Source organism: Hypanus sabinus, chromosome 5 (genome assembly GCF_030144855.1).
Source record: "Hypanus sabinus isolate sHypSab1 chromosome 5, sHypSab1.hap1, whole genome shotgun sequence".
Classification (NCBI taxonomy): Eukaryota; Metazoa; Chordata; class Chondrichthyes; order Myliobatiformes; family Dasyatidae; genus Hypanus; species Hypanus sabinus.
In genome coordinates this window covers 22,078,333-22,104,104 of record NC_082710.1, presented here as the reverse complement: position 1 = coordinate 22,104,104, position 25,772 = coordinate 22,078,333, and the positions used below count along the sequence as shown (strand labels likewise).

Sequence of the window (25,772 nt, the reverse complement as noted above, 5' to 3'; positions counted from 1 at the left end):
TAATATATTAAAAACAATATGAAAAAGTAATTCCTTCATGTGTATTTTTGGCATGTGCATCTAAAAGAGGCCAGTTCATAGATAATGCATCAAAGGTTTATTTAACTGACCACTGAAAACCTACAATTTTTCACAAAATAAAAACTGAATTTCTATTGCAGCTGAAGCAAAATTAGGTTTTGTTTTTTTTATTGATTACGTATGCAGTCTAGGAAAATGGAAACAAGAGAGCATTCCTGGAGTTAAAGAAAATAATCCAGCCTATTATCAGCCTTTCAATCATCAGAAAATTAATGAAAGGTATTGTTGACAGTTCCCTCCATTGGGTATACCATCCAATGCATTGATTTTGCTAGGATCAAACCTACTCATGATACTTCTACATCCCTGTTTAAAAATGGACAAAATAATTAAATTCCTGCGGTCGATTGAATATGATTGCCTTTGATAATAACGCAAAATTTGTTCATATGTGGAATCAAAGGAGCTTCTGCAAATTTGAAGTTAGTGAGAATCAAGGCAATAATACGCCATTGAATGGAGTAAAACCTAGAATGAAGGAAGATGGTTCTGATCGCCTGCAGCTCCAGAACACTGCTGAATAGATTCTACAAAATCACATCCTACATTCAAACATCATGGGCTGCAGCATCAATAATCTTCTGACTACTTTATTCTCATAAATAATGCGTTCAGAATTCATTCAGAACTACCCGGAGCATGCCCAGATACAACAAGGTTGGCTAATATTCAGGCACGGGATAAGTAAACTTCAATCTACACAGTGCAATGCAATGGCAAAAACCCACAAGGGTGAGGATGGCCAAGACCATTTCAGATTCAGAATCAAGTTTATTATCCCTGACATACAATATGTCATGACATTTGTTGTTTTTTGTGGCAGGAGTACGGTTCAATAGATAAAATACACTATTAAATTACAATATTAACTATGTATAAAAATTAAATCTTGTAAAAATAGAGAAAAGATAGTGAGGTAGTGTTCATGGATTCATTATCCATTCAGAAAGCTGATGGCAGAGCAGATAAAGCTGTTCCTAGAATGTTCAGTGTGACTTTTGACTTCCAGCTGTATTAACATGTCTCAAATTCCCCATTAGACATAACTTATGCCATAAACTTAACTGGATCGCCTTCGAAAATAATGCCATGACAAAATATTAGGTGATTCTCTATCCTCTTGGCAGATACCTTCAAGAAGAAGTGATATAAACTCCTGATTGGGTAGAATATTGTTAATTTTAGTCAATCTATTTTACTATTTTTAGTCAATCTGCTACAATTCACTATGGGCCAAAGGAATTTTTAAACTAACAGGTTGCATAGAATCTGCAAAAAAATTATATTCTTTTGCAAATAATGCTAACCAAAGGACATACTTTGCATTACCCGTTTCCTTAATGGGGCCTTTACAGTCTGATAGTCTACTAAGTTTCTGCAAAGTTAGAAATAACTTACAGATTCTGATATGCACAAGGCACTTCCACATCAAAACTAACTTTGGCACAGCTTTTATTTAAGAAAAGACATAGGAGCAATATCAGGCTATTTGGCCCATTGAGTCCGCTTCCATCATAGCTGATTTATTTTCCCTCTCAACCCCATTCTCCTGCCTTCTCCCCATAATCTTTGACACCTTTACTAAACAAGAACCTACCTACCTCTGCTTTAAATATATCTAATGACTTGGTCTGCACAACCCTCTCAGGCAACAAATTTCACAGATTCACCATCTTCTGCTGAAAGAAATTCCTCCTCATTTCTGTTCTAAAGTGATAGCCTTCTATTCTAAGGCTGTGCTATCTTGTCCCAGACTCTCCCACTATTGAAAAAATCCTCTCCAAGTGCAGTCAATCTAGGCCTCTGGAGGGCTGTGGAGGCCAGGTTATTAGGAGTATTTGAAAAGGTGGAAGATAAATACTTGTAAGAATAGGAAATTTAGAGCCATGGAGAAATGGCACAAAAGATAAGAAAATTTATCTTAAAAATATTAAAAGCAGAGCAGGCTTAAGCGGCCAATTGGCCTACTCTTGTTCTTATTTTTTTCTGTCATTATGTTTCATGTGCCTAGCTTCAGAAACATTTGAAAAGTTAGAATTCAGTCGCATTTCCTGTCTTTTTTTTTACAAATTAATATATGGAGTTCACTCAAGAATTTATCAACCAAGAATCAAATTTGTTTCTATTCTGTGACAATCTGCAGCATAAACCACTTTCCCCAATTTTAGACCATAACACCATAAGATATAGGAGCAGAAGTAGGCCATTTGGCCCATCAAGTCTACTCTGCCATTCAATCATGGGCTGATCCAATTCTTCCAGTCATCCCCACTCCCCTGCTTTCACCCCATACCCTTTGATGCCCTGGCTAATCAAGAACCTATCTATCTCTGCCTTAAATACACACAATGACTTGGCCTCCATAGCTGCTTTGCAACAAATTCCACAGATTTACCACCCTCTGACTAAAGTAATTTCTCCACATCTCAGTTCTAAATGGACATCCTTTCATCCTGAAGTCGTGCCCTCTTATCCTAGAATCCCCTACAACGGGAAATAACTTTGCCTTTTAACATTCGGAATGTTTCTATGAGATCGCCTCTCATTCTCGTGAACTCCAGGGAATACAGCCCAAGAGCTGCCAGATGTTCCTCATACAGTAACCCTTTCATTCCTGGAACCATTCTCGTGAATCTTCTCTGAACCCTCCCCAACATCAGTATATCATTTCTAAAATAAGGAGACCAAAACTGCACACAATACTCCAAGTGTGGTCTCACAAGTGCCTTATGGAGCCTCAACATCACATCCCTGCTCTTATATTCTATACCTCTAAAAATGAATGCCAACATTGCATTCACCTTCTTTACCACTGACTCAATTTGGAGGTTAACCTTTAGGATATCTTGCACAAGGACTCCCAAGTCCCTCTGCATCTCTGCATGTTGAATTCTCTCCCTATCTAAATAATAGTCTGCCCGTTTATTTCTTCCACCAAAGTGCATGACCTTATACTTTCCAATTTGTATTTCATTTGCCACTTCTTTGCCCATTCCCCTAAACTATCTAAGTCTCTCTGCAGTCTCTCTGTTTCCTCAACACTACCTGCTCCTCCACCTATCTTTATATATCATTTCAAAAAAGTTAGTTTGTTTTCCATTCAATCTAATACAGACAAAAAGACTCCATTTTTGCCTCAGTTTACTATATGTTTCTTCTCCTTCTAATAGAATGGTATTCATATATTTTAGTATGGATCCAAATATACTTAATAATGCAGTGCAAAGTGTAATAATCCATCTCTTGAGTGCCTAATCTTGTATGTACAACTGGGGGGGGGGGGGGTGGAAAACAGAAAGAAAAATTCAGGTTAATTCCCACAAGAAAAAAGCAAATTGAAGCCAAAAACTGAGTGGTGATCATCTCAGTGATAATTAAGAGTTTATCAAGCAATTGGCACAGTGCAGAAAGATTTAAAAGAGACAGAAAAAAAGGATTAATTGAATGACTTAAGGAATAAAAAACAGTGCATGGAAGGGACAAACAAAGTAGGGAGGAGGGGCTGCAGTGATGACAATGATCATGCATGTAATTCTTCTGTATTTTAGATGGGGACTAATGAGAACAATCCTTGGCAACTTGCAAAGAAAAAAACTGTAAACTAGTCCAAATAAACTGTACAAATCAGGGTCAACTGCATTGTGCAGACTAAGTTGCATCCAGAATTGAAATTAGAGCAATTTATATGGGGATTTAAGTTACAATTAGGGTTAACAAGTGAAAAGAAGGAGCACAAAAGCTACAACTATCACCAACTACCGTGCCGTTTTGGACTATCATATACTCTAACTTACATAACCTTACATCATTTCATTCTTTTACAATTTCTTATGTGTGATACTTCTATAGTGTTTCATATGGCAACAGTTGTATTACTTAGTTTCAATAGAAAGTTTGAGATCTACCTAGTTTTACCCAACCCAGACCGTTTCAAGTTGGACACAATGCAGAAATCGTTTCTAACACTTAGAACACACATCAGGATTCTGACAGAATTCTCCCCACTTGGTTGTGTATTTGGCAGAGTGTAACTGTGAGACCTTAGTGTTAACTTGGAATAGTGTTAAGTGTAACATGTGAAGTGACAGATATGAATTCCATTTGGCTAGTGTGTCTGGCTGTGTAATGCTTTGAGCAATGTCTGAAACTAGTAGTGCAATTGGTGGGACATGATATTTGAAAACACAATTTGTCTGAGGTCCTTTCCTTGCAGCACTTTGTTGTTTTTTGTGTAAGCTATTGGGGCTTGATTCCTGGCATAACGTACAACAGTTATATGGCCTCACTGCTTAGAAGACCTCAGAATATCATTTGCACACAGAGCGACTCTCCTCTACTTCCTTCATTAATATTTTTGACTGTAGCTTTGGAAAAAACATTCAAGCTCTCTTGTTCCTACATCTTTGATCAGAATAAGTTTCAAGCATGTGCTCTCCTCTTATGCAGGATATAGGTCAAAGGGTCGATACCTGAGTTGTATTACTCTGTGAATCGGCAGGTATTAAATGGGCAACAGTCAGAACAATGCAACATCAATACAGGCCCTTTGGCCCAACAAGTCCTTTCTAAGCAAGCTAGTCCAAATTTCCTGTGTTTGACCTGTATATCTCTAAGCCCCACCCTTCCATGTACCTACCTAAATGCTTCTTAAATGACACTACTGTAACTACCTCAATCATTTCTTCTGGCAGTTTGATCCATGTACTCACCACCCTCTGCATGAAAAAAAGTTGCCTAACAGATTTCTCCTAACTTTATGTGTGAAATACAATGCAAATTCCAGCAGCTCCAGATCTGATTCCTGTACAATGGCAATGACCACTTCAAACTTGTTAAAGGCAAGTTGGGCAGCATGGTAGTATAGCAATCAGCATAACGCTATTACAGCACCAGCGATCAGGGTTCAATTCTTGTCACTGTTGTAAGGAGTTTGCATGTTTCCCTCAAGACAGCATGTACTTCCTCCCATGTTCCAAAGATGTATGGGTTAGTAGGTTAATTAGTTACATGGGTATAATTAGGTGGTGTGCACCTGTTGGGCCGGAAGGCTGTGTTACCATCTTTAAAAAATCCTAAGCACATACAATACTCTTTTTTTTCTATCTGTTTGCTAGGCTTTGCTCTCCATATGCTTGCATTTTATCTATAAACAGAAAAAAGTTGGAACTACAATAAAGTTCTGGTATCATCTATAGAAAAAGGAAGTGAGATTAATGCTTCAAGTTCATTAATAGGAAAACCTGTTTATACTTAAATGTAAATTCATAGTAGATGGAAATCTAATCTACTTCCCACACTTCTGATGAAGGATCCCGAACATGAAACGTTAACTGCTTCTCCTTCCACAGATGCTGCCCCATTGGCTGAGGCTTTCCAGCACTTTCTGCTCTTTTTTCAAAAACCCATTGTCCTATTTCTTTTTTAAGTGATATTTTAGGTAGAGAGATAAGTAAAGTTGTTTTTTTTTTCCTGGCATGAGTCAACAGGTCCAGCACAATACAAGAATGGATTTGCTCTCAATCCCTGGAGTCAGATTTGCAATCAGTTGATGTGTTACAAAAAACAATGCAGGCAAAGCTCAGCAGGTAAAGCAGCATTTGTGAGGCAGAAGGTGTAAGTCAACATTTTCAGTCTAAACCCTGCATCTAGACTTAGAGGGAAGGGAAAATATTATCAGTATGTAGCACTACAAGGGTGGTAGTGAGATATAGGCAGGTAGGGACCAGGTGAGGAGGGGATGAAGGCTGGATGGCACCAGTTGTGGGGAGGAGATGGCAAAGGTGAACAAAGGGAGAAGGAAACTAAGTAGACAGGTGAGTGCGTGTGGGAGAACACCCGAGGTGTGGGTTACCTGAAATTGGAAAAGTCAGTGTTCATATCTTTGGATTGTAAGCTACCCAAGCAGAATCTGAGATGATGTTCTTCCTCTGAGTTCCTCCAGAGTTCTGTTTTTTTTTGCTCAAGATTCCAGCATCTGCAGTCTCTTTTGTCTTCAGGCTGATGTGTACCTTAACTTCTCATCCCAAGGTCCCAACAGAAAAATTATGAATCTTAACTCTTGGATCAATTAATCAACACCTTTGACATCTCCAAACAATCTGTGCAATATCTTGATCCCAATAACTTAAATGTGCATTCTGGTTTCAGTTCAAACTAATCTACATATTATGGCTATTGAGTTGCCAGGGAGGTGGCCAAATATGAAAGCAGTGCTATTCCATGGACCACCATACTACTCACAGTAGATCCAGGTAATACTTCTACTTTCCACAGTGTGCATTCATGATCTGAAAGACTGGTAAACCCAGACTCAAAAGAAAGTTTCATAAATGATATGGGAAAGGAAAATTAAAATAGCAGAATCAAATAATTTATACTCTTTATTCAAAGAGTTACTGCAGGTGAGATGATTTATAGCAATCTGAGATTCTTCTAAATTGTGATTCAGCTTACAACAAATTAAATTCTTGTTGTAATTAATTATTTTCCAGTATAGGACAATAGGCTCAGGCTAGAATCAAGCTCAACAAAAATAAAAATTTGCCTTATTTTTTACCTTGGTCATTGGCCTTATCCAATGTTATTTGTTTAGCCGTGTGCTACTTCTTCAGTTGTCAGTTTATTTACAGTTGGGTTTTTGCTTTTCAAACCATTATCTGGTGTTCCAAATTTTCTAAGTTATCAGGCATGGGCCAAAAGAATGTAAAAGAAAACCAGGATACCACACTTGCATTATATGATAAATTGCCTTATTTGCTGAAAATTAAATAATTCAACAATGTGTTGCACTGTTGTCTTTCTATCATTGTTGCATATGGAAATATTATTCATGACTTGCATCATTCATCAGCATTTTCTAAATCTACACAAGCTCCAAGTGAAAACTAAAGTGGGTAAAAACAATTGCTCATTTCAATGACATTAGACCACAAGTTCCACCAACAGTTTACACTTACAAAGAAATTGAAAGACAGGCAGAAGAAAATGTAAATAAATTCCACCATGTCAATTCCAGAATCAGACCAAGTGATATTTAAGGTTAACTATTACAATAATGCCCTTAAAAACTGGTTCAGTTTTGCATATATTTCAAATAAAATAAGTACCTGGAAATCATTTAGGTCAGTGTAGAATTCATTGTTGCTTTTGACATCTGTAGTCAGCCTCATAGCAATTTCTTGATTCATTTCATGCCTGATATCAACAATATTAGAGATTTCCAGTGACAGCCCTTCAACCCCTGTGTTCAAAAAAAGTAAGCAGAATTAAATATATTTCTTTTCCAGAAAACTGTGTTTGTCACTTTCTATTGCTTGACTGTAGTTTATTCATTATACACACAAAATTGTTCCTTATAGATGCAATCTTACATGCATACATACTTGCTATATTACCCTTTAGAAGATATTGTTATTTTTAGCATTTAATGAAAAGCTTAATAATTATGAAGCCAATTTTTTCCAAGAGTACAGAAACATATATGCAGAGTATTACTCTGTATGTAAATATACAAGTGCACTTTCAAAGCATCTGGGACAAGTGGCTTTTCAGTTCATAATGTACACTATGATTTCTCCAGTAATTCCTAATTTTCAGGAGGCACAAGTCTGTAGATGCTGGAATTTTGACAATAAACAATCTGCATGAAGAACTCATTGAGTCCAAATATAGGTTTTCAACCTGAAACATCAGCAATTTCTTTCTTCCCATAGATGCTGCTTGATTTGTTGAGCTCTTCCAGCATATTGTGTTACTTCCACTCTTCATTTCTTTTTTTCAAAGCATTTTACAATAATAGGGATAATTGGATGTCACAGTAGTGTAGTGGTTAGCATAACACTTTACAGTGCAGGTGAACTAGGTTCAATTCACACTGCTACCTGAAAGGAGTTTGTACGCTCTCCCCATAACCGTGTGGGCATCCTCCAGACACTCTGGCTTCCTCCCACAGTCCAAAGACATACCAGTTGGTAGGTTAATTGATCATTGTAAATTGTTCTGGATTGGGCTAGGATTAAATCAGGGGATTCCTGGGTAGCATGGCTCAAAGGGCCAGAAAACCTATTCCTCACTGTACTGTATCTCAATTAATATAAAATAAATTATGCTTTACTGTATACATAATCATTTTATATTTGCACTGGTTGCAAAAACTAGAAAATCTATATAGGAGAAGATCTTGGGATTTGGCATCAAGGCATTTCCAATCAACCCAATGCAGACTAATCAAAGCCTGCTTGACTCTTTCTGAGTAAAGGACAATGTGCAAAACCTCAGTTGGACCGCACTTAAGAGCATGGTTTACAGCTCTGGTCACCACTCTACAGGAGTATGCAGTAAGTAATAGAGAGAATGCAGAAGAAATTTCCCAGGATGTTGCTGGATTGAAGAAAGATTAGATAGGTCGGCTTTATTCTCACTGCAATGTAGAAGGCAAAGGGGTGACCTTATGGAGATTTATAGAATTTTAATTGACTCAGGCAGGATAAATAGTCAGAATCTTTTTCCCAGGGCAGGAGAGTCCAGAAGTGAACTGAGGAGAAATTTAAGAGACATCTTCAAGGAGCAGTGCCTTAGGAAGGCAGCATCCATCATTAAGGAACCCACCACCCTGGACATGCCCTTTTTACACTGTTACTATCGGGAAGGAGATATAAAAGTCAAAAAGCATACACTTAGCGATTCAGTTTTTTTCCTCTGTTTATTTATCATGTAGTTCATTGTACTGCTGCCATAAGGTTAAGAAATTTTATGACATATGCCGTTGGTAATAAATCTGATTCTGATTCTGAGATCTCAAGGTTAAGTTCTTCCACAAAGATGATAGTGTATCTGGAATGAGGTACTAGAGGAGGCAGTGGAAGCAGATACAATTACAGCATTTAGAAGGCATTTAGTCAGGTACTTGGAAAGAAATAACATGGAAGAATCCAGGCCTCATGCAGCCACATGGGATTAGTGTAGATAAGCAATGTGGTAGGCATGAATAAGTTGGATTGATGAGACCCATTTCTGTGCTGTATTTTTCTACGATTCTATAAGGTTATGAAAACAAACATCCCGGGAAATACCTGAAGAGAAAAAGCAGGATTCAGCAACAAGAGACAATATTAAGGAATTAAGAATTTTTAAATGCAAGTTTGTTAGGTTGCACAGATCAGATGGATGATTGCCAAGACAAATAATTGCCAAATGCATCTGAGATCCAACTGGTTTTCTGCATCAAGGCAGCAGCTGTTGGTGGGATTTTTGGCAAAGAGAAGCCATTTGAAAGGGTGGAATATCCAGATGGCCTGCAAAATTTAAAAGGAGCTCTGGGATTTAATATGATGGTCAATGGAAAGCGCATTATGGAGACAGAAAGGGGGAAAGACACGCTCATTTTCAGATACTGTGTCAGAGTTACTCATGAAAAAATTTATAATTAATACCAAGGTCCAGTTTTCTTCAGATGGTTGATAGTGCTGCAAGAAATTATTTAGTTGGTGCCTGGGGATTCAATCATAGTAGCATAGTGTTGATTTGGTATGATTTAGTGTAGCGTGTGAAGAAATGTAATATTTTTATCATATTGCAGACAAGATTATCTACTACATTTTCTATTTCTAAACAGCTGTGCAACAGCCTGTATTTCTCATTACTAGTGTTTTTCCTAATGCATTTTTTCATTTATTTGCTTATGTGATGTGAAAGTTGCTGGCAATGCCAGCAATTATTCATTCATGTTCAATGATGAACCGAGGAGCAGTTTGCATTGACAGATCAGGATAAAGAACTATAGATTTGCTTCCCTGAGGAATAAGGGGGAGCCCATGGGGTAGTTTCATAGTTGTCTAAACTCATGCAACCTATTGTTTTTAAATTTCAGATTGATTTAATTATTATAATCTAAATTCCTTAGCTGTCAGAATACGCAAACTCACGTCTCTGGATCATGTTCTGCAAGTATAATGATTCCAATTCAGTAATTTTATTATATGGTACTGGGCCTAATTGTGATTTTTTTTTGAGGATAAGAGAATACTTTGTTTCCTTTGGGTGGAACTCAAGCTCCTTCACAGATTTTCAAAAGGGCATGAAGTACTCCTATTGCACTATTTTAAAAGAAGAAGCTTAGATGGAGAGGGAGCTCATCAACAGGAGTTGCTGCTATCACAGTGGAGTGCATACACTGGAGGAATGATCATATAGTGGAGTTCAGAATAGAATGTCTTTTCTGGCAATTTTACTTAGGCTTTTCCCAATGAAACCAAATGAATACTAAGAGCTATAATTCTAGGAATGCTGGCCTGGGACTTTAGTTTGCTCTTTTTTCCAGTGAAACTGGAAGACGATACACAGCCTGCTTTGGTAATATCTTTCAGTTCCTTGAGGGACCTGTTATAGGTTGTGTAGGTGTCGGAAGAATAAAGGAGGGCAGAGATCACTGTTGCTCAGTAGCCAATGAGCCATGTGCCAAGTCTGAGATCTTTATCTTCAAATATCCTCAATTCAGTCAAAGTAAGGCTGTACTGGCACAATGAAGATGATTGAGAATTTCATAAAACCTTAAGAATTGGGAACAGAGTCATTGAGTCTTCTCCACCATTCCATCATGCCTGATTCACTATCCCTCTTAACACCATTCTCTTCCCTTCTCCCTGTGAGCTTTGATGCTCTTACTAATCAAGAACCTATCCCGAATCAACACCGTATACTGGGAAAAGAAGAAGAATTCTTCGTTTAGATATTGAGTTCTAATTACCAGTGAGAAAGTATTTTCTAATTTTAAGTAACAATTCTCGGAAAACATGCAAGTTACCTTTCTGTAATTATGCATTCAAAATCTGCTTCAAATTAGCCCGTGTCATTTTCAATAAAATTACATTACAACTTTTTAACCTAAAAGATTCTTTATGTTACTGTAATTATAATGAAGAATGTATTGCATGTCAGATTATCCTGCTTTTGCTGAAAATAATTTAATTCATCTTTCTGACACAAGACAATAAAGAATTTGCAAGACATCACAAGTCACTTAACTTAATCTGAGTATTTTTAGAAAATATATTTATCAATACAAGTATAAATATAATAAAATTATGTTTGTTCCTACCATACACATTGCTAAGCCGCACAGAATGTGTGAAGTGCTGGTAGATGCACATGACCTCTGAGAAAAGTGGACCACGCAATATTCTCAAAATAGGAGGCTCTGAAGAAGTATATGGCTATAAGAGGAAGTTCAAGTAATTCCTGTTAGTAAATTCCAAGGTATTTCTAAAATATAGTCCAAAACATATCAGAATTTTGAAAAAAACATTTTATTTAATGCTATCCAAACATATTTATTCTACACTGGAACTTAATGGAGGACTGTAAAATAATAGTAACATAATAGCATGAAAAATACTTGGAAGAATTATTCAAAGACAGGAGGAATCAATACAGATAATATTTATTTTCCAGCAGCTATCATCTTCTAACTTGACATCCAAAACGTTAATAAAATTAGAGCATGCAAATAAAATAAGTGATTAAGACTCTTGAATTCAAGACACAACTTTTAAACTATTTATTATAAATGCATACAACATTTAGACTTTTCATAAGTATGGGTATGGAAGGTTTTTTTTTGCCTGGGAGACATTTTCAACCAAAAAAAAATAACAATCAAATCCTGAACAGGCATATCTTTTAACCCCAGATAGCCCTTCTGAATATTTAAAAGGTCACTGATGCCATGGATCTTTGAGCTACTTTTAAATGATCAGAGACATATAAACCAATACAAAAGGCATATGTTCAAAGTAGCAAAGTGAGTTAAGTTACCTCAGAGAAATAATTCAAAACCTTTATAAACTAATATTGCATAAATCATACATGGATTATTACCAGTAAACATTAACTCTGAATGCAAGACATGGATTTGTAAAAATGCTTAATTGGTCAGGCAGCATCTTTGAAGAGAAATGTATTTAATGTGTGAGTTGGATAAGCAGAAATTAAGAACAAGCAGCGTCAGAGCTGGAATAAGGGGGAAAGTCAACTGGAAGTAGCAATATAAGAAAATACCAAATAGAAATCTAGAAACACATCTTTGTAGAAGGCATTTCTAGCTTTGATAATAAAATTAATAGCTTTGGATCTGAAAGAACTCTTTATTTTTAATCTTTCTGTAGTCATTGACACTTAAACTAAATCCCTTACCAATTATATGTTTAGCTCATTATTGCCTTTTTACTTTTTATATAATTACACTTTTTCTTACTTATTCTCTTTCTTCTCTCCCTGTCCGATAGGATACCAAAGTCATCCAAAAGACAAATTAGCAATCCTGTATTTCATTGATATGGTATGTGGATGTTCCCATTAAACAAAGTTTTTGGGGCAATATTACTGCCAGCTCGTTTGCAATTTTTTAAAGAAAAAACACCCGGTGATATCACATACTGTAACGTTCTCCTTCGCGTGTAACGAACGCCGAATTTAACGTCGAGATAAACCACAGTTAATAAGAACCAGATCGCAGTAAGATTAACCATTTACTGTTCACTCTTCACATTAACATATGGTGAAAAAGCGTTGCTCTCACTGTGATTTCTCATGCCTGCAAAACAACTTCTGCTCGGGTCTGCCTCGTGGTAAGCCCCCACCCTCGCGCTCATTTCAAACCGGTATTTTCCCACAAGACGCGGCGAAACCGGATGTGACGTCATCGCATGCCGATATATTTTACATGCAATGAATATACTTTAAACACTTCTAATTCTAACTAGAAAATACTATCGAATGAATTACTAAGCGGAAATATTATAAACTAAATAACTGTCGTAAAGACAGCACACTCCCCGCTTGACCTTCGTAAGGTCACAATGAGCAGAGTACAAAACTTAGTCTCTTAATCAGTCATTGGGTAGAAGTAGAATAACTTCTGTAACTGGCCCTTGGTAAATTTTCACATCGCCTTGGTCGGTAGTCTTCAATTCGATCTTCCTGACATGTCCATCCCCGCTAGGGAATGTAGCAGTGATTCTGGCCGTTGGCCAGCTGTTGCGGGCGATTTGCTTGTCCCTGAGCAGGACTAAGTCTCCAACTTGAAGATTCCTGTGGGGTTCTGTCCACTTTTGTCTCTGTTGCAACAAAGGTAGATATTTTTGTCTCCAGCGAGGCCAGAACTGATTTGCCAGAGCCTGGACTTGTCTCCATTGCTTTGTGTACAAATCCTTGTCTGAGAAGTCTCCTGGTGGAGGAGGTGCTCCTGCCTTCTGCGTAAGGAGCGTTGATGGCGAAAGTATAAAGGGGTTTTCTGGGTCAGAAGACACAGGTAGGAATGATTGTGCGTTTATAATGGCTGTGACCTCTGCCATTAGGGTGCACAGTACCTCGTGGGCCAATCGGGTGCGTTGCTGCATCTCAGGTTTCCTTTTCCGGGTTTTCCGTAAGGACGTGAACCGTTTGACTGCCTGCTCTTTGTTATCTGGTGAGCGCTGGCGTGGTTCTCTGAAAGGCAATGGGGTAACCCCATTATTTGCTTCAGCTCTGAAGACCTTGGTGTCTTTGGGTTTTAAAGAAATGGTATCTTGAGCTGATTGTGCAAGTTTGTTTCCGTGCTTGGTTTGAACGAAAACTGACTGACCTAGCGTCTCGTCGGTTACTTTACGCTTGGTAATGTCTTGTTGTGCTTCTTTAGGGTACACCTCAGTGAGGCAGATCTTGGAACAAGAACGGCTTGACTGAGTTTGACCGCAAACTTCTGTACAGTTCGAGCTGACAATTGTTGTCCTGGAGTGAACCTCTCCCTCCCCGCCGTCCTGTTGTGGGGGTGAAGGAGCGTTGTCGGTTCTTTCATTCTTGACTTCATCACGGAGCCGTGAGGGTAAATTTCCTTCCTCGTATGGATGTGATGCAATCGTGACTCTCTGAGGTTCCTCGTAGCTGGGGAAGTTATCGAATACGTATGGAGAGGGGAGGGGAGACTGCCTGTCTATTTGAGATTGTACATAGTCGCTTGTGCGTTCCAGTCTGGTCCTTTCTAAAGTAGATCTTGCTTCGGTCAGATCACGCGACCCTTCAGCTTCTTCTATGTACTCTGCTTCCGCCATGGCAGCTTCTTCTTCTCTTTCTAGCTGCAGCACTTGCAACTCTGTCGATATTTTTGCCATTTCCAACTGGGTTTCGGCTTCTCGGGCGGCCGCTTTCCTTTGTCTGGCGGCCTTTTCCTTCTGGATTTCGGCTTCTCTGGCGGCCCTTTCGGCTTCTCTGGCAGCCTTTTCTTTCTGGATTTCGGCTTCTCTGGCGGCCCTTTCTTTCTGGATTTCGGCTTCTCTGGCAGCCTTTTCTTTCTGGATCTCGGCTTCTCTGGCGGCCCTTTCGGCTTCTCTGGCAGCCTTTTCTTTCTGGATTTCGGCTTCTCTGGCAGCCTTTTCTTTCTGGATTTCGGCTTCTCTGGTGGCCAGTTTCATTTTCAAAACTGCTTCTTGTCTGGCGTAACGCAGTCGCACCTTGGCGGCTTCTGCCTTTCTGGCGGCCCTTTCGGCTTCTCTGGCAGCCTTTTCTTTCTGGATTTCGGCTTCTCTGGCGGCCCTTTCGGCTTCTCCGGCGGCCTGTTTCATTTTCAAAACTGCTTCTTGTCTGGCGTAACGCAGTCGCACCTTGGCGGCTTCTGCCTTTCTGGCGGCCCTTTCGGCTTCTCTGGCGGCCCTTTCGGCTTCTCTGGCAGCCTTTTCTTTCTGGATTTCGGCTTCTCTGATGGCCTGTTCTTTCTGGATTTCGGCTTCTCTGATGGCCTGTTCTTTCTGGATTTCGGCTTCTCTGATGGCCTGCAGCATTTTCAAAACTGCTTCTTGTCTGGCACAGTCGCACCTTGGCGGCTTCTGCCTTGGCTCTTGCCTGGGTGGACTTACTTGATGTCGGTTTACCGCCCTTGTCGCTGGGCGACGTCGACTTGATGCTGGATCGAGCTGACATTGCAGCACTTGAAACACCTGATAATGTCGCTTTTTCACTGTAACGTTCTCCTTCGCGTGTAACGAACGCTGAATTTAACGTCGAGATAAACCACAGTTAATAAGAACCAGATCGCAGTAAGATTAACCATTTACTGTTCACTCTTCACATTAACATATGGTGAAAAAGCGTTGCTCTCACTGTGATTTCTCATGCCTGCAAAACAACTTCTGCTCGGGTCTGCCTCGTGGTAAGCCCCCACCCTCGCGCTCATTTCAAACCGGTATTTTCCCACAAGACGCGGCGAAACCAGATGTGACGTCATCGCATGCCGATATATTTTACATGCAATGAATATACTTTAAACACTTCTAATTCTAACTAGAAAATACTATCGAATGAATTACTAAGCGGAAATATTATAAACTAAATAACTGTCGTAAAGACAGCACACATACATTGAGCATTATGTTGGGATCAGGAGGATTGCAGAGCCAAGGTGAGACTAAACCTCTTTGGTGTTTATCAGATTCTGGGCTGGGCCCACTTAATACCAATCCAGATCACAGCAATTGTCACTGTTCAAAATGGATACAGAACCAGGATGCAACATCTGAAAGTATGCCAGGGGCTAAACCAATCTAACCATGGCAGATTCTAGTCTATATCCAGCTGCCACCCAGGGATAATGTATAGCACTTAAACAAGGGACTGCAACGATGGCTACATTTTTCATTTTAGACTAGGGTACAGCTGTGCAAGGTAGTGGTCTATTGCTACACTAGCTACAATCTCAAAAAGCTCTTTTAAAGAACTTGTGCACACAAAATAGACTACATGGTTCACTGAATCACCAAGCCTACAATGTAAATTTCCAGACAAAGCTGATGCTAGAAGATACAATGGCTGTTCAGAGTATCTATGTTTGGATTCCTGATGTGGGAGACAAAGTATTTTCCTGCTGAGGGGAAGATATGAGCAGTAGCTTCTTAAAAGGAATGATTTTTTTGCTGAGTGGCCTGGAGCATTGCCTTCAGAGCTCACCTCTTAAAAAGAAAGAATATATTTTGCCAGCTGAAGTGCCTACAAGTGTGTTGTCACGTGTCGGAATTAGTAACTAACAGATCTAGTATCGTATTTTCTTTTACCAGTTATATCATCCCATAAGACATATGAGAAGAATTAGTCCATTCGGCCCATCGAGCCTGCTCTACTATTCCATCATAGCTGATTTATTATCCATCTCAATCGCATTCTGCTGCCTTCTCCTCATAACGTTTGATGCCCTGACTAATCAAGATCCTATCAACCTCCACTTTAAATATACTCAATGACTTGACCTCCACAGCCATCAGCGGCAATGAATTACACAGATTCACCACCTTCTAGCTAAAGAAATTCCTCTCCATTTCTGTTCTAAATCGATATCCTCTATTCTGAGGCTGTGCCTTATAGTCCTAGACTCACCCACAATAGGAAACATCCTCCACACATACATTCTGTCTAAGCCATTCAATATTTGCCAAGTTTCAGTGAGATTCCTCCCCCCCACCAATTCTTCTAAACTCCAGCAAGTACAGGCCAAGACCCACCAAATGTCCCTCATATGTTAACACTTTCATTCCCAGAATCATTCTTGTGAAGCTCCTCTGGATATGCCTGCATATCTTTTCTTATATAAGGAGCCCCCAAAATTGTTCACAATACTCCAAATGCAGCCTGACCAATGTCTTATAAAGTCTCCACATTGCATCCTTGCTTTTATATTCTAGTCCTTTCAAAATTAAGTTAACATTGCATTTGCCCTACAAGTTAACCATTAGGGAAGCTGCATGCTCCCAAGTCCCTTTGCACCTCTGATTTTTGAATTTCCTCCCCATTTACAAAATAGTCTATGCTTTTATTTCTTCTATCAAAGTGCATGACCATACATTTCCCAACACAATATTCCATCTGCCACTTCTTTCCCCATTCTCCCAATCTGTCTCAGTCCTTCTGCAGACTCTGTTTCTTCAGCACCACCTACTCCCCCATCTATCTTCTTATCATCCACAAACTTGGTCATAAGACCATCAATTCCATCATTCAAAACATTGACATACAATATAACATGAAAATAAGGGATCCCAACATCAACCCCTGCAGAACTCCACTAGTCACTGGTATGCAACCAAAAAAGGCCCACTGTATTGCCACTCTTTGCATCCTGCCAGTCAGCCAATCTAGTATCCATTATCTTTTCTGTAAATACCTTGGGCTCTCATCTTGTTCAGCAGCCTCATGAGTGGCGTCTTGTCAAAGGCCTTCTGAAAATCCAAGTAATCAACATCCACTGACCCTCCTTTGTCCTGTTTGTTATTTCCTCAAAGAATTACAACCAATTTGTCAGAATAGATTTCCCCTCACCAAACCATGCTGTCTTTGGCTTATTTTATCATGTACCTCCAAGTACCCCAAAATCTCATCCTTAATAATGGACTTCAACATCTTTCCAAACACTGAAATCAGACCAGCTAGCCTATAATTTATTTTTTCTCTGCCTCCCTCCCTTCTTAAAGAGTGGGGTGACATTTACAATTTTCCAGTCCTCCAGAATCATTGCAGAATCTAGTGATACTTGAAGGATCATAACTAATGCCTCCACAATCTCTTCAGATACCTTTTTCAGAACCCTGGGATACAGTCCATCTGGTCCAAGTGACTCATCTACCTTCAGATCTTTCAGCTTCCCAGGCACCTTCTCTTTTGTAATTGCAACTACACTCACTCCTACACTGACACTCTTGAATTTCTGGCATACTGCTAGGCATTTCCACAGTAAAAACTGATGCAAAATACCTATTAAGTTCATCTGCCATTCTTTTGTCCCGATTACAACCTCCAGCATCATTTTCCAGCAGTCTGATATCCACTCTCTTTTGCTCTTTATATACAGTATATGAAAAAACTTCTTGTATCCTCTCTTATATTATTGTCTATCTTACCTTCACATTTCATCTTTTCTCCTCTTACGGCTTTTTCAAAAATTTCCAAAAGTACTCGCAAATTTTTACAGATGTACTGTGGAGAGCATTCTAACTGTTTGCATCACTGACTGGGATGAAGGGCCACTGTGCAGGATCAGAAAAAGCTGCAGGAAGTTGTAAACCCAGCCAGCTCCATTATGGGCAGCAGCCTCCCCAGCATCTAGGATGCCTTCAAAAGGTGATGCCTCACAAAGACAACATCCATCATTAAGTACCCCCATCACTGAGGACATGCCCTCTTCTCATTGTTACTATTGAAGAGATGGTACAGGAGCCTGAAGACACACACTCAATGTTTCAGTAACAGCTTTTTCCTGTCCACCATCAGATTTCTGAATGGACAATGAACCATGAACTTTATATTCATGTATTTTTTCTTCGTTTCCCTTTCTTTTTGCACTACTTATTTAATTTACTTTTTATATAAATTATTGTCACTAATAATTTTTATTACTATATATTTCAATGTACTGCTGCTGCAAAACAACAAATTTTGTCATGACATACAGTATGCTGGTGATATTAAATCTGATTCTGGTTTTTAAAGGCTTCCCAATCCTCTAACTTGCCACTAATTTTTGCTATAATATATGCCCTCTGTTTTGCTTTTATGCTGTATTTGACTTCCCCCTCAGCCACGGTTGCCTCATCCTCCCTTCAGGATACTTCTCCATCTTTGGGATGTATGTATCTTGTGCCTTATGAATTTTCTCCAGAAGCACCAGCCATTGCTATTCTGCCATATAGTGTCCCTTTTCAATCAACTTTAGCTAACTCCTCTCTCATGCCTCTGTAACTCCCTTTTCTCCACTGGAATACTAATACATCTGACTTCAGCTTCTCCCTTTCAAATTGCAGGGTGAATTCCATTATATTATGATCATTGCCTCCTAAGGGTTCCCTTACCTTAAACACCCTAATCAGATCTGGTTCATTGTACACCACCCAAACCAGAATTGCCTTTCTTCTGGTGGTCTCAACTGCAAGCTGCTCTAAAAAGCCGTAACAGAGGCATTCTACAAACTCCCCCTCTTGGTATCTAGCATCAACCTGATTTTCCCAATCTACCTGCATATTGAAATCCTTCATGACATTGCCCTTTTTACATCTCCTGTTATAATCTGTATCTCATATCCTGCCTACTATTCAGAGGCCTGTATATAACTCCCATCAGGGTCTTTATACCCATGCATTTTCTTAACTCTACCCACAAGGATTCTACATCTTCTAACCCTATGCCACTTCAAACCCTGTCTTTTCAACAGCATGGGTATCCTTAGATATGAAGCTCACAACTATAATCTTCTTTCAGCCACAACTCAGAGAGGCCCACAATGTCATACCTGCCTGTCTCTAACTGCACTACAAGATCATCTACCCCATCCCATATACTACCTGTATTCAAATATAACATATTCAGTCCTATATTCATCACCCTTTTGATTTTGCTCCCATGTTACACATCAACTCATCCCACTGACTGCCAGTTTGCCTATCATCTGCCTGTCCTTCCTCAAAATTTCATCACACTCTGCAACAGCTTGTATACCAATTGCCCCATGCTCAGCCCTATCACGCAGGTTCCTATCATCCTGCCAAATTAGCTTAAGCCCTCCCCAACAGCTCTAGCAAACCTGCCCGCAAGGATACTGGTCACCCTCAGGTTCAAGTGTAACCCATCTTTTTTGTGCAGGTCATACATTCACGAGAAGAAATCTCAAAGATCCAGAAATTTGAAACCCTGCCCACTGCACCAATTCCTCAGCCATGCATTCATCTGTAAAATTATCCTAATCTTACTCTCACTAATGCATGGCAGAGGAAACAATTAATTGATTACTATACAATGGATTCCAGTTAATTAGACCATTGGATTACTATCTTTCCCTTCAATTAGTCCTGACGAAGGGTCTCAGCCCGAAATGTTGACAGTGCTTCTTCCTATAGATGCTGCCTGGCCTGCTGCGTTCCACCAGCATTTTGTGTGTGTTGCTTGAACTCCCAGCATCTGCAGACTTCCTCATGTAGACCATTGGATTATTGGGGCAGCTGCTTATTTGGGACAACTTTTAAAGAACGAAAACTAATTGAGAAAATAGCCTGAACCCCCCTAGCTTAATTGGGACATTATGTCACTTAATTGCAACAGGAGACTGGTGTCAAACAATTTCTAGCTAACATCAGCTGTGTGTACACCGTGTGGCCATTAGACACTACACTTGCGAGAACAGTTTTTAAATAATGTCACTTGCATATGTTTCTGCTCAAAAATGAGGAGTGATAGTTGGTGAACAGTAAGATAATTCAGAGCTGTTTTGCTCACTGCGGTTTCAAGCATTCAGGCTTGGAGATGCCAGAAATGGCTCAGCTGAGGTAATGGTGCAGATGTGAAATGATTTTACTATTTCAACAAGTTAGAAACTACGAAGAATTTGGAGGTGTCTACAATTGTCTTGAATGTTACAATGAAAACAAAAATTTGGAGAATGCAATTATCAAAAGCGTTGTTTGAAAGCAAACTATTATCTGCACTAGGAGTCCACATTGATTATATTCACTTACAGCCAATCATAAGAATATGGCTTGAGTTCCTCAGTCGCTATCTATTAGGAACTAATACATAGTTTATAGTACTTCAGTAGTTTTGATAGTGTTCTAATTTGTTCTGTATATCACTTAAGTACATAACTTTTACTCAGTTAAACAGTAGTGTTGTGATGTGTATGGGCAATGTCGGAACCCAAGTGTGGACGAAAGACCGACTCCAGTGTAGAGAAGGTGGCCAGAATTTATTCAGAAGAATTCCAACAGATCATCATTGGTTCAGCTGAGTGACACAGTGAAATGTAACATTCTCAAAACCGGCACCCTGCGATTAGTGTTAATCAGGTGTCAGCTTAAGTTATACAAGTAACATGGAATCCCTGAGCTCATCAAAATAAACGTCACAAGTTTAAATTGAAGGCACCAGGAGACTGTGTTACAAAGAGCAAGTCACTGCAGAAAAACACAAGGAACTCTAAACAATTAATGACTCTCCAGCTCCCCAAACAGGCCTGAAGAGCTCATTACAGGTAGTTTCCCTTTTTTTATTCCTTTTTAACTACTTCTATTTCCAACTATTAACTATTGGCTAATTAGGGTAGCCGCTTATTGGGCCAAAATGTACTGGTCCTGATGTGTCGCAATTAACCAGAATCCATTGTATTTGATAATATTATAAATTATGTGCTTAAAAGAGACAGTTTGATGTATTAAATCTGTGCTGACTCCCAGGATCCTCTCACATCATCATCATGTGTCATGATTACTGATTGACTGATTGTCATGTCTATGGCCACTGTTGTTCCTTCTTGTTGGGATATATCAGTTGGAAACCCTACCCCCTTTTAAAGACTTTACCCTTTTGTACTTTCCTTGACACCTTCTGTATGTCCATTGACATAAGCCCTACACTGTATATCTTACATGATGATTTCTCAAACCAACTACATTTCAGATATTCAAAGATTCACATTGAAAAAAGTATCCACATTCAATAAAGTATTTTTGTTTTACCTGAGCTTCTCCATTCGGCAAGAAGAGATAGGCTCCACTTTTATCTTGATTATTTGTGGTGCCATACCACCAGAACTGGATACTTATATGATGCTCTCTCTTTTCTTCCTTGGTGATTACTTTCTAATATGAAGAATGGAATTTGGATATATTATCTGTATAAATATTTCTAAAATATGATTGTTTTTTTCTTTATTCCATTAGGAGTTTCAAGTACTTATAACTATTTAAAACACTCAGGCTTTGGAGCTAAAAGGGAAATATTCACAACTGAACCAGCAGCTGCTGAAATTCAACATCTTAATAGCACGTGGGTTAATGACTTAACAATTAAGAAAAATTGGTGAATGCTCATTTCTAATTGCATTTTAGAAGGTGGAAGTATGACAACTTGTTGATTTGTTGTAATTCAACAAAGGAAGATACCCCCTAGGTATTGAGAACTAGACAGCTCCAAGTTCTTGTCCTTGTATGTTGCCAAGTAAGGAGATTAAACAAGTGTGCAAAGGAAGCATCCAGACAGTGGCATTAATAAAGGTCTACTTTCCTTAAGGTAACAAAAACATTGGTGGCGTCAATAAATAAACCTTAAGAGATTAATTGCAGTTTACTCTCATTAATTGCAGTTGCACCATCACTGAGGTGAGTGCTACAAGAACACCAGTGAAGTGAGTTAATTTATCCTGGATAGTATCAAACAATTTGAGTGTATTTGGAGCTGTAATGATTTAGATAAATGAAGAGCACTCCACAAAAATTCCAGTGAGGCTTTTATCTAGTGGAAAGGCTTTGGGTGCAGGAGATTATGCAGGGGTTAAGCACTTGCTGTATAATACCTTGCATCTAAAGTACTCTTGTAGACACTGAGACACTGCATTTATGTAGCTGAAAAGGGAAGTTTTGATAAATCACATTTTTCAGGATGCTGCGTGCCAATTTTAGCAATGGAAATGCCATTGAATAGCTAAAGAAGGTGATTAGAGATGGTTATTGTATGGTTGATCTGCAGCATGAGTATAGCCTGGCATCTATCAAACCATGCCTAAATGAGGTTTTAGAGCAGGTATTGACTTAGATACCAATCAAAGTGTAAAAAATTCTTTACTCTGTTAAATGACTTGAGTACCACAATATGAACTTGCTCTGAGAATAGCATTTCAGTAAAATCCATTGTACAGTTTTTAACTGAATTTCAACATATCTTTTGGTCAAAGCAGTAAATTTGTGACTGTAAGTACACAACTGAAAAAATGTTAGTTAAGCTCTCCTGTTTTTAATGGGGCTAGACCACGTACACGGTACATAGTAAAACACGGTAAGTCCTAGGACATACAGCAAAGACTGGCTTGCAAAGCTTCCATTTGTTTGTCAGCCATGGTTCTTCCGGTATAACCTCTGCCTCTAGGTCTATTAGTGGTTAGTAGGTTCAAGAGCCAATTTAATACATTCAGTACAGAAGTCTAGACTGTCAAATCAATGTGCTACTTCCATATACTATACTTTATTAAGAACAGAATTATCCATGGGATCCTGGCTAATATTTATCTGTCAATCAGCCTTCTTACAATATATGAAATTCAGAATAGTGCAGATTCCAGAAATATGAAAGAAGAAGATTGCTGACTGAAATATTAAGTCTGTTTAATTCAGCACAAATCCTGCCTAACCTGCCATTTATTTCCAGCACATACTGCTCTTATTTTAATATTATATAAATCTGGTAGTTATTACAATGTGGTTTGTGGAATTTTGCTCTCTGCAAATTGGTTGCTATATAGATTCCATCACTACATAACTATGCCAAGAACCATACTGGTATATCATCACTAGAAAAAAACCCAGCTTCATCAAAGTGGTGGGAATAAAAATTGCTGGGCATGTTCTGTAGGTCAGGCAGTAAGCGCTCTGACAAATGGTCACCCTGATCAGAGATGTTAATTATGTTTCTCACTCCATGAGTGCTACCAGCCTTACTGAGTATCACTAGCATACTTATTTTTTTATATTTCAGTCGCCCGGCATTTATATATTTTGTTTGCTTTGTTTGACTTCTGTTTGAAAATCTGATTGACATAAAAGTTAATGAAGTAACATTTAATCATTATTGGGTAACCAATTCATTTGACTGTCATTTAATGAATTATAGACGAGACAAAAGAAACAAGTTTAAGAACCTTTACCTCCAAAAATCCTTTTGTCCCTGAAAACCAAGCTTTCAAATTTGCATTTTCAATAGCGATGTCACCAGCAGAGCTTTCCAACACACTGATCTTGAAGGGATCAAAGGTTATTGTATCTCTTCTATTTGTGTATATGGTATAATCTGCTAGTTTGGTTTTGATATCTTGAGTTTTCACTAACTGGTAGATTCCCAATCCTAGAGCTGATATCTTTGCCACAAAGGAAACCTGTTGGTTGAATAAAAAGAAAATATATCAATAAGAAGCTTAAAGTTTTGCTTCATTTTATCAATGCACTTTAATATAAATTACACTAATGTAATGGTTAAGGTATTTAACAAGCAGACAGAATAGATGAACTTGAAATTACTGAAGCATAACCTGCTTCAGTAATGTCCATCAGAATCAACCATCTTTACTTGGTCTGGCCCTTAATGTGATTTCAAGACCTACCATGTGAGTGACTTTTAACAAGAAGACAATGAGGCCTTCTTGGCAGCAGTAAACAACAAATCTTGCTTGCTAATGATAGTCACATGTTGTAAACAAATACATTTAAAAAGAAACAACTAGTACTTTACCTCTATTTCTTTCCTAGTATTTTCTACTTTGCTTCAGATTTCCATCACTCGTAAAACACTTACTAGCAGCATAAGATAATCTACCTACTAAGAACAACTCCCGACACCTCCTTGAAAGATTGCAGACTGTTTTTAACAAGTGTAGACTAAATTGAGCATTGCTAGTTAATCATATTATTAGTCCTGTTTTAGGGCCTGTGATCAATGAATAGTGCAACCAGTGCTGTTTGCCAAAGTTTAGCATTGTGATAATTCTATGCTGTCTGCATCAACAGCAACGTCACAAGTAATTGCATTGCCAGCTCCAGAAAACAGTGGAGAATGGTAGTGCATGGGGAAAAAAAGGAGTCTTTAAATTTTTCCTCTTACAATTTGTGGTTTTGGCAGAGGAAATAATATTAGATGTAGTCTAGCCAAAAAGACTACAAAGCCTTCTGGACAAACTCTTTGGAACTAACTGTTTTCTCTCTTTCCTACTTTTGACAAATGGCATTTAGTCTTAAATATTAACTCTGTTTCTCAGGATGCCATTTGACCTGCTGAGTGTTATCAACATATTCTGTTTCTCTGTCAGATTTCCAGCATGTGACTTTTGTTGTTGATTTTGAAGGGTGTTTTGGTTAAGCTCCAAAAGCGTGGATACAGTATCGCAAGAAGTTTACTGATTTTAATGAATAGTCAAGGGATCATGAGCACATCTTCATATTTCACATCCCACCAGGTGCACATTGCTCAAACACGAGAAAATCTGCAGATGCTGGAAATTCAAGCAACACACACAAAATGCTGGTGCAACGCAGCAGGCCCTGCAAAAGCAATATCCCTTGCAGGATAGAACACGATAATCAAAGGCAATAGCAGCTAACTGGGGACAGCCTTGACTGCATCAGCTTGCCCACTTGAAGATAACAGCATTTGTCATCAGTGGCATTGCCACTGCCAAGGTATGAACAGCTGTAGAGCTGAAAAAGTAGAAGACAACAATGCTCTTATCCCTTATCCACCTTATAAAATTTGCACACATTCTACAATATATTCTGATAATAGGAAGCAGGCAGTGAAAGCATACATCTCTTTTTTTTCCTCACATCTTCTTAACACAATCTTATAGGCTTCAAAAATATAAAATGGGTTGGAATAGGATGAAAAACATCAGTATTAGACTAAGAACAGCCTGTATAAATGCAAGAAGTTTTAAGAATTAAATAAACAAGCTGGAATTATATGTAAGTGCGTGTAAGTATAATATAATGGTGATAACTGAAACCTGGCTGACCTCAAATGATGGCGATGAATACAGTATTAAAGGACATACTTTACTTAAGAAAGATAAGCAAGATCATAAAAGTGGAGGAGTAGCTATATACATAAGAGAGAATTTAAATGTGAGGCTGCTTACGATAGGGGATGAATTGAGA

General features: G+C 38.6%; 1 protein-coding gene across 1 annotated transcript in view; it reads right to left on the bottom strand.

Annotated features, from left to right (window-relative positions):
• The window catches only part of man2a1 (mannosidase, alpha, class 2A, member 1), a 102,487-nt gene that overhangs the window by 13,696 nt on the left and 63,019 nt on the right, over nt 1-25,772 (bottom strand). The window contains exons 14-17 of the mRNA XM_059969506.1: nt 23,774-24,001; nt 21,594-21,716; nt 11,177-11,291; nt 7,188-7,321 (exon numbers count right to left, since the gene is read on the bottom strand). Coding sequence (XP_059825489.1) covers nt 7,188-7,321; nt 11,177-11,291; nt 21,594-21,716; nt 23,774-24,001 — 600 coding nt within the window. The remainder of the gene's footprint in view (nt 1-7,187; nt 7,322-11,176; nt 11,292-21,593; nt 21,717-23,773; nt 24,002-25,772) is intronic.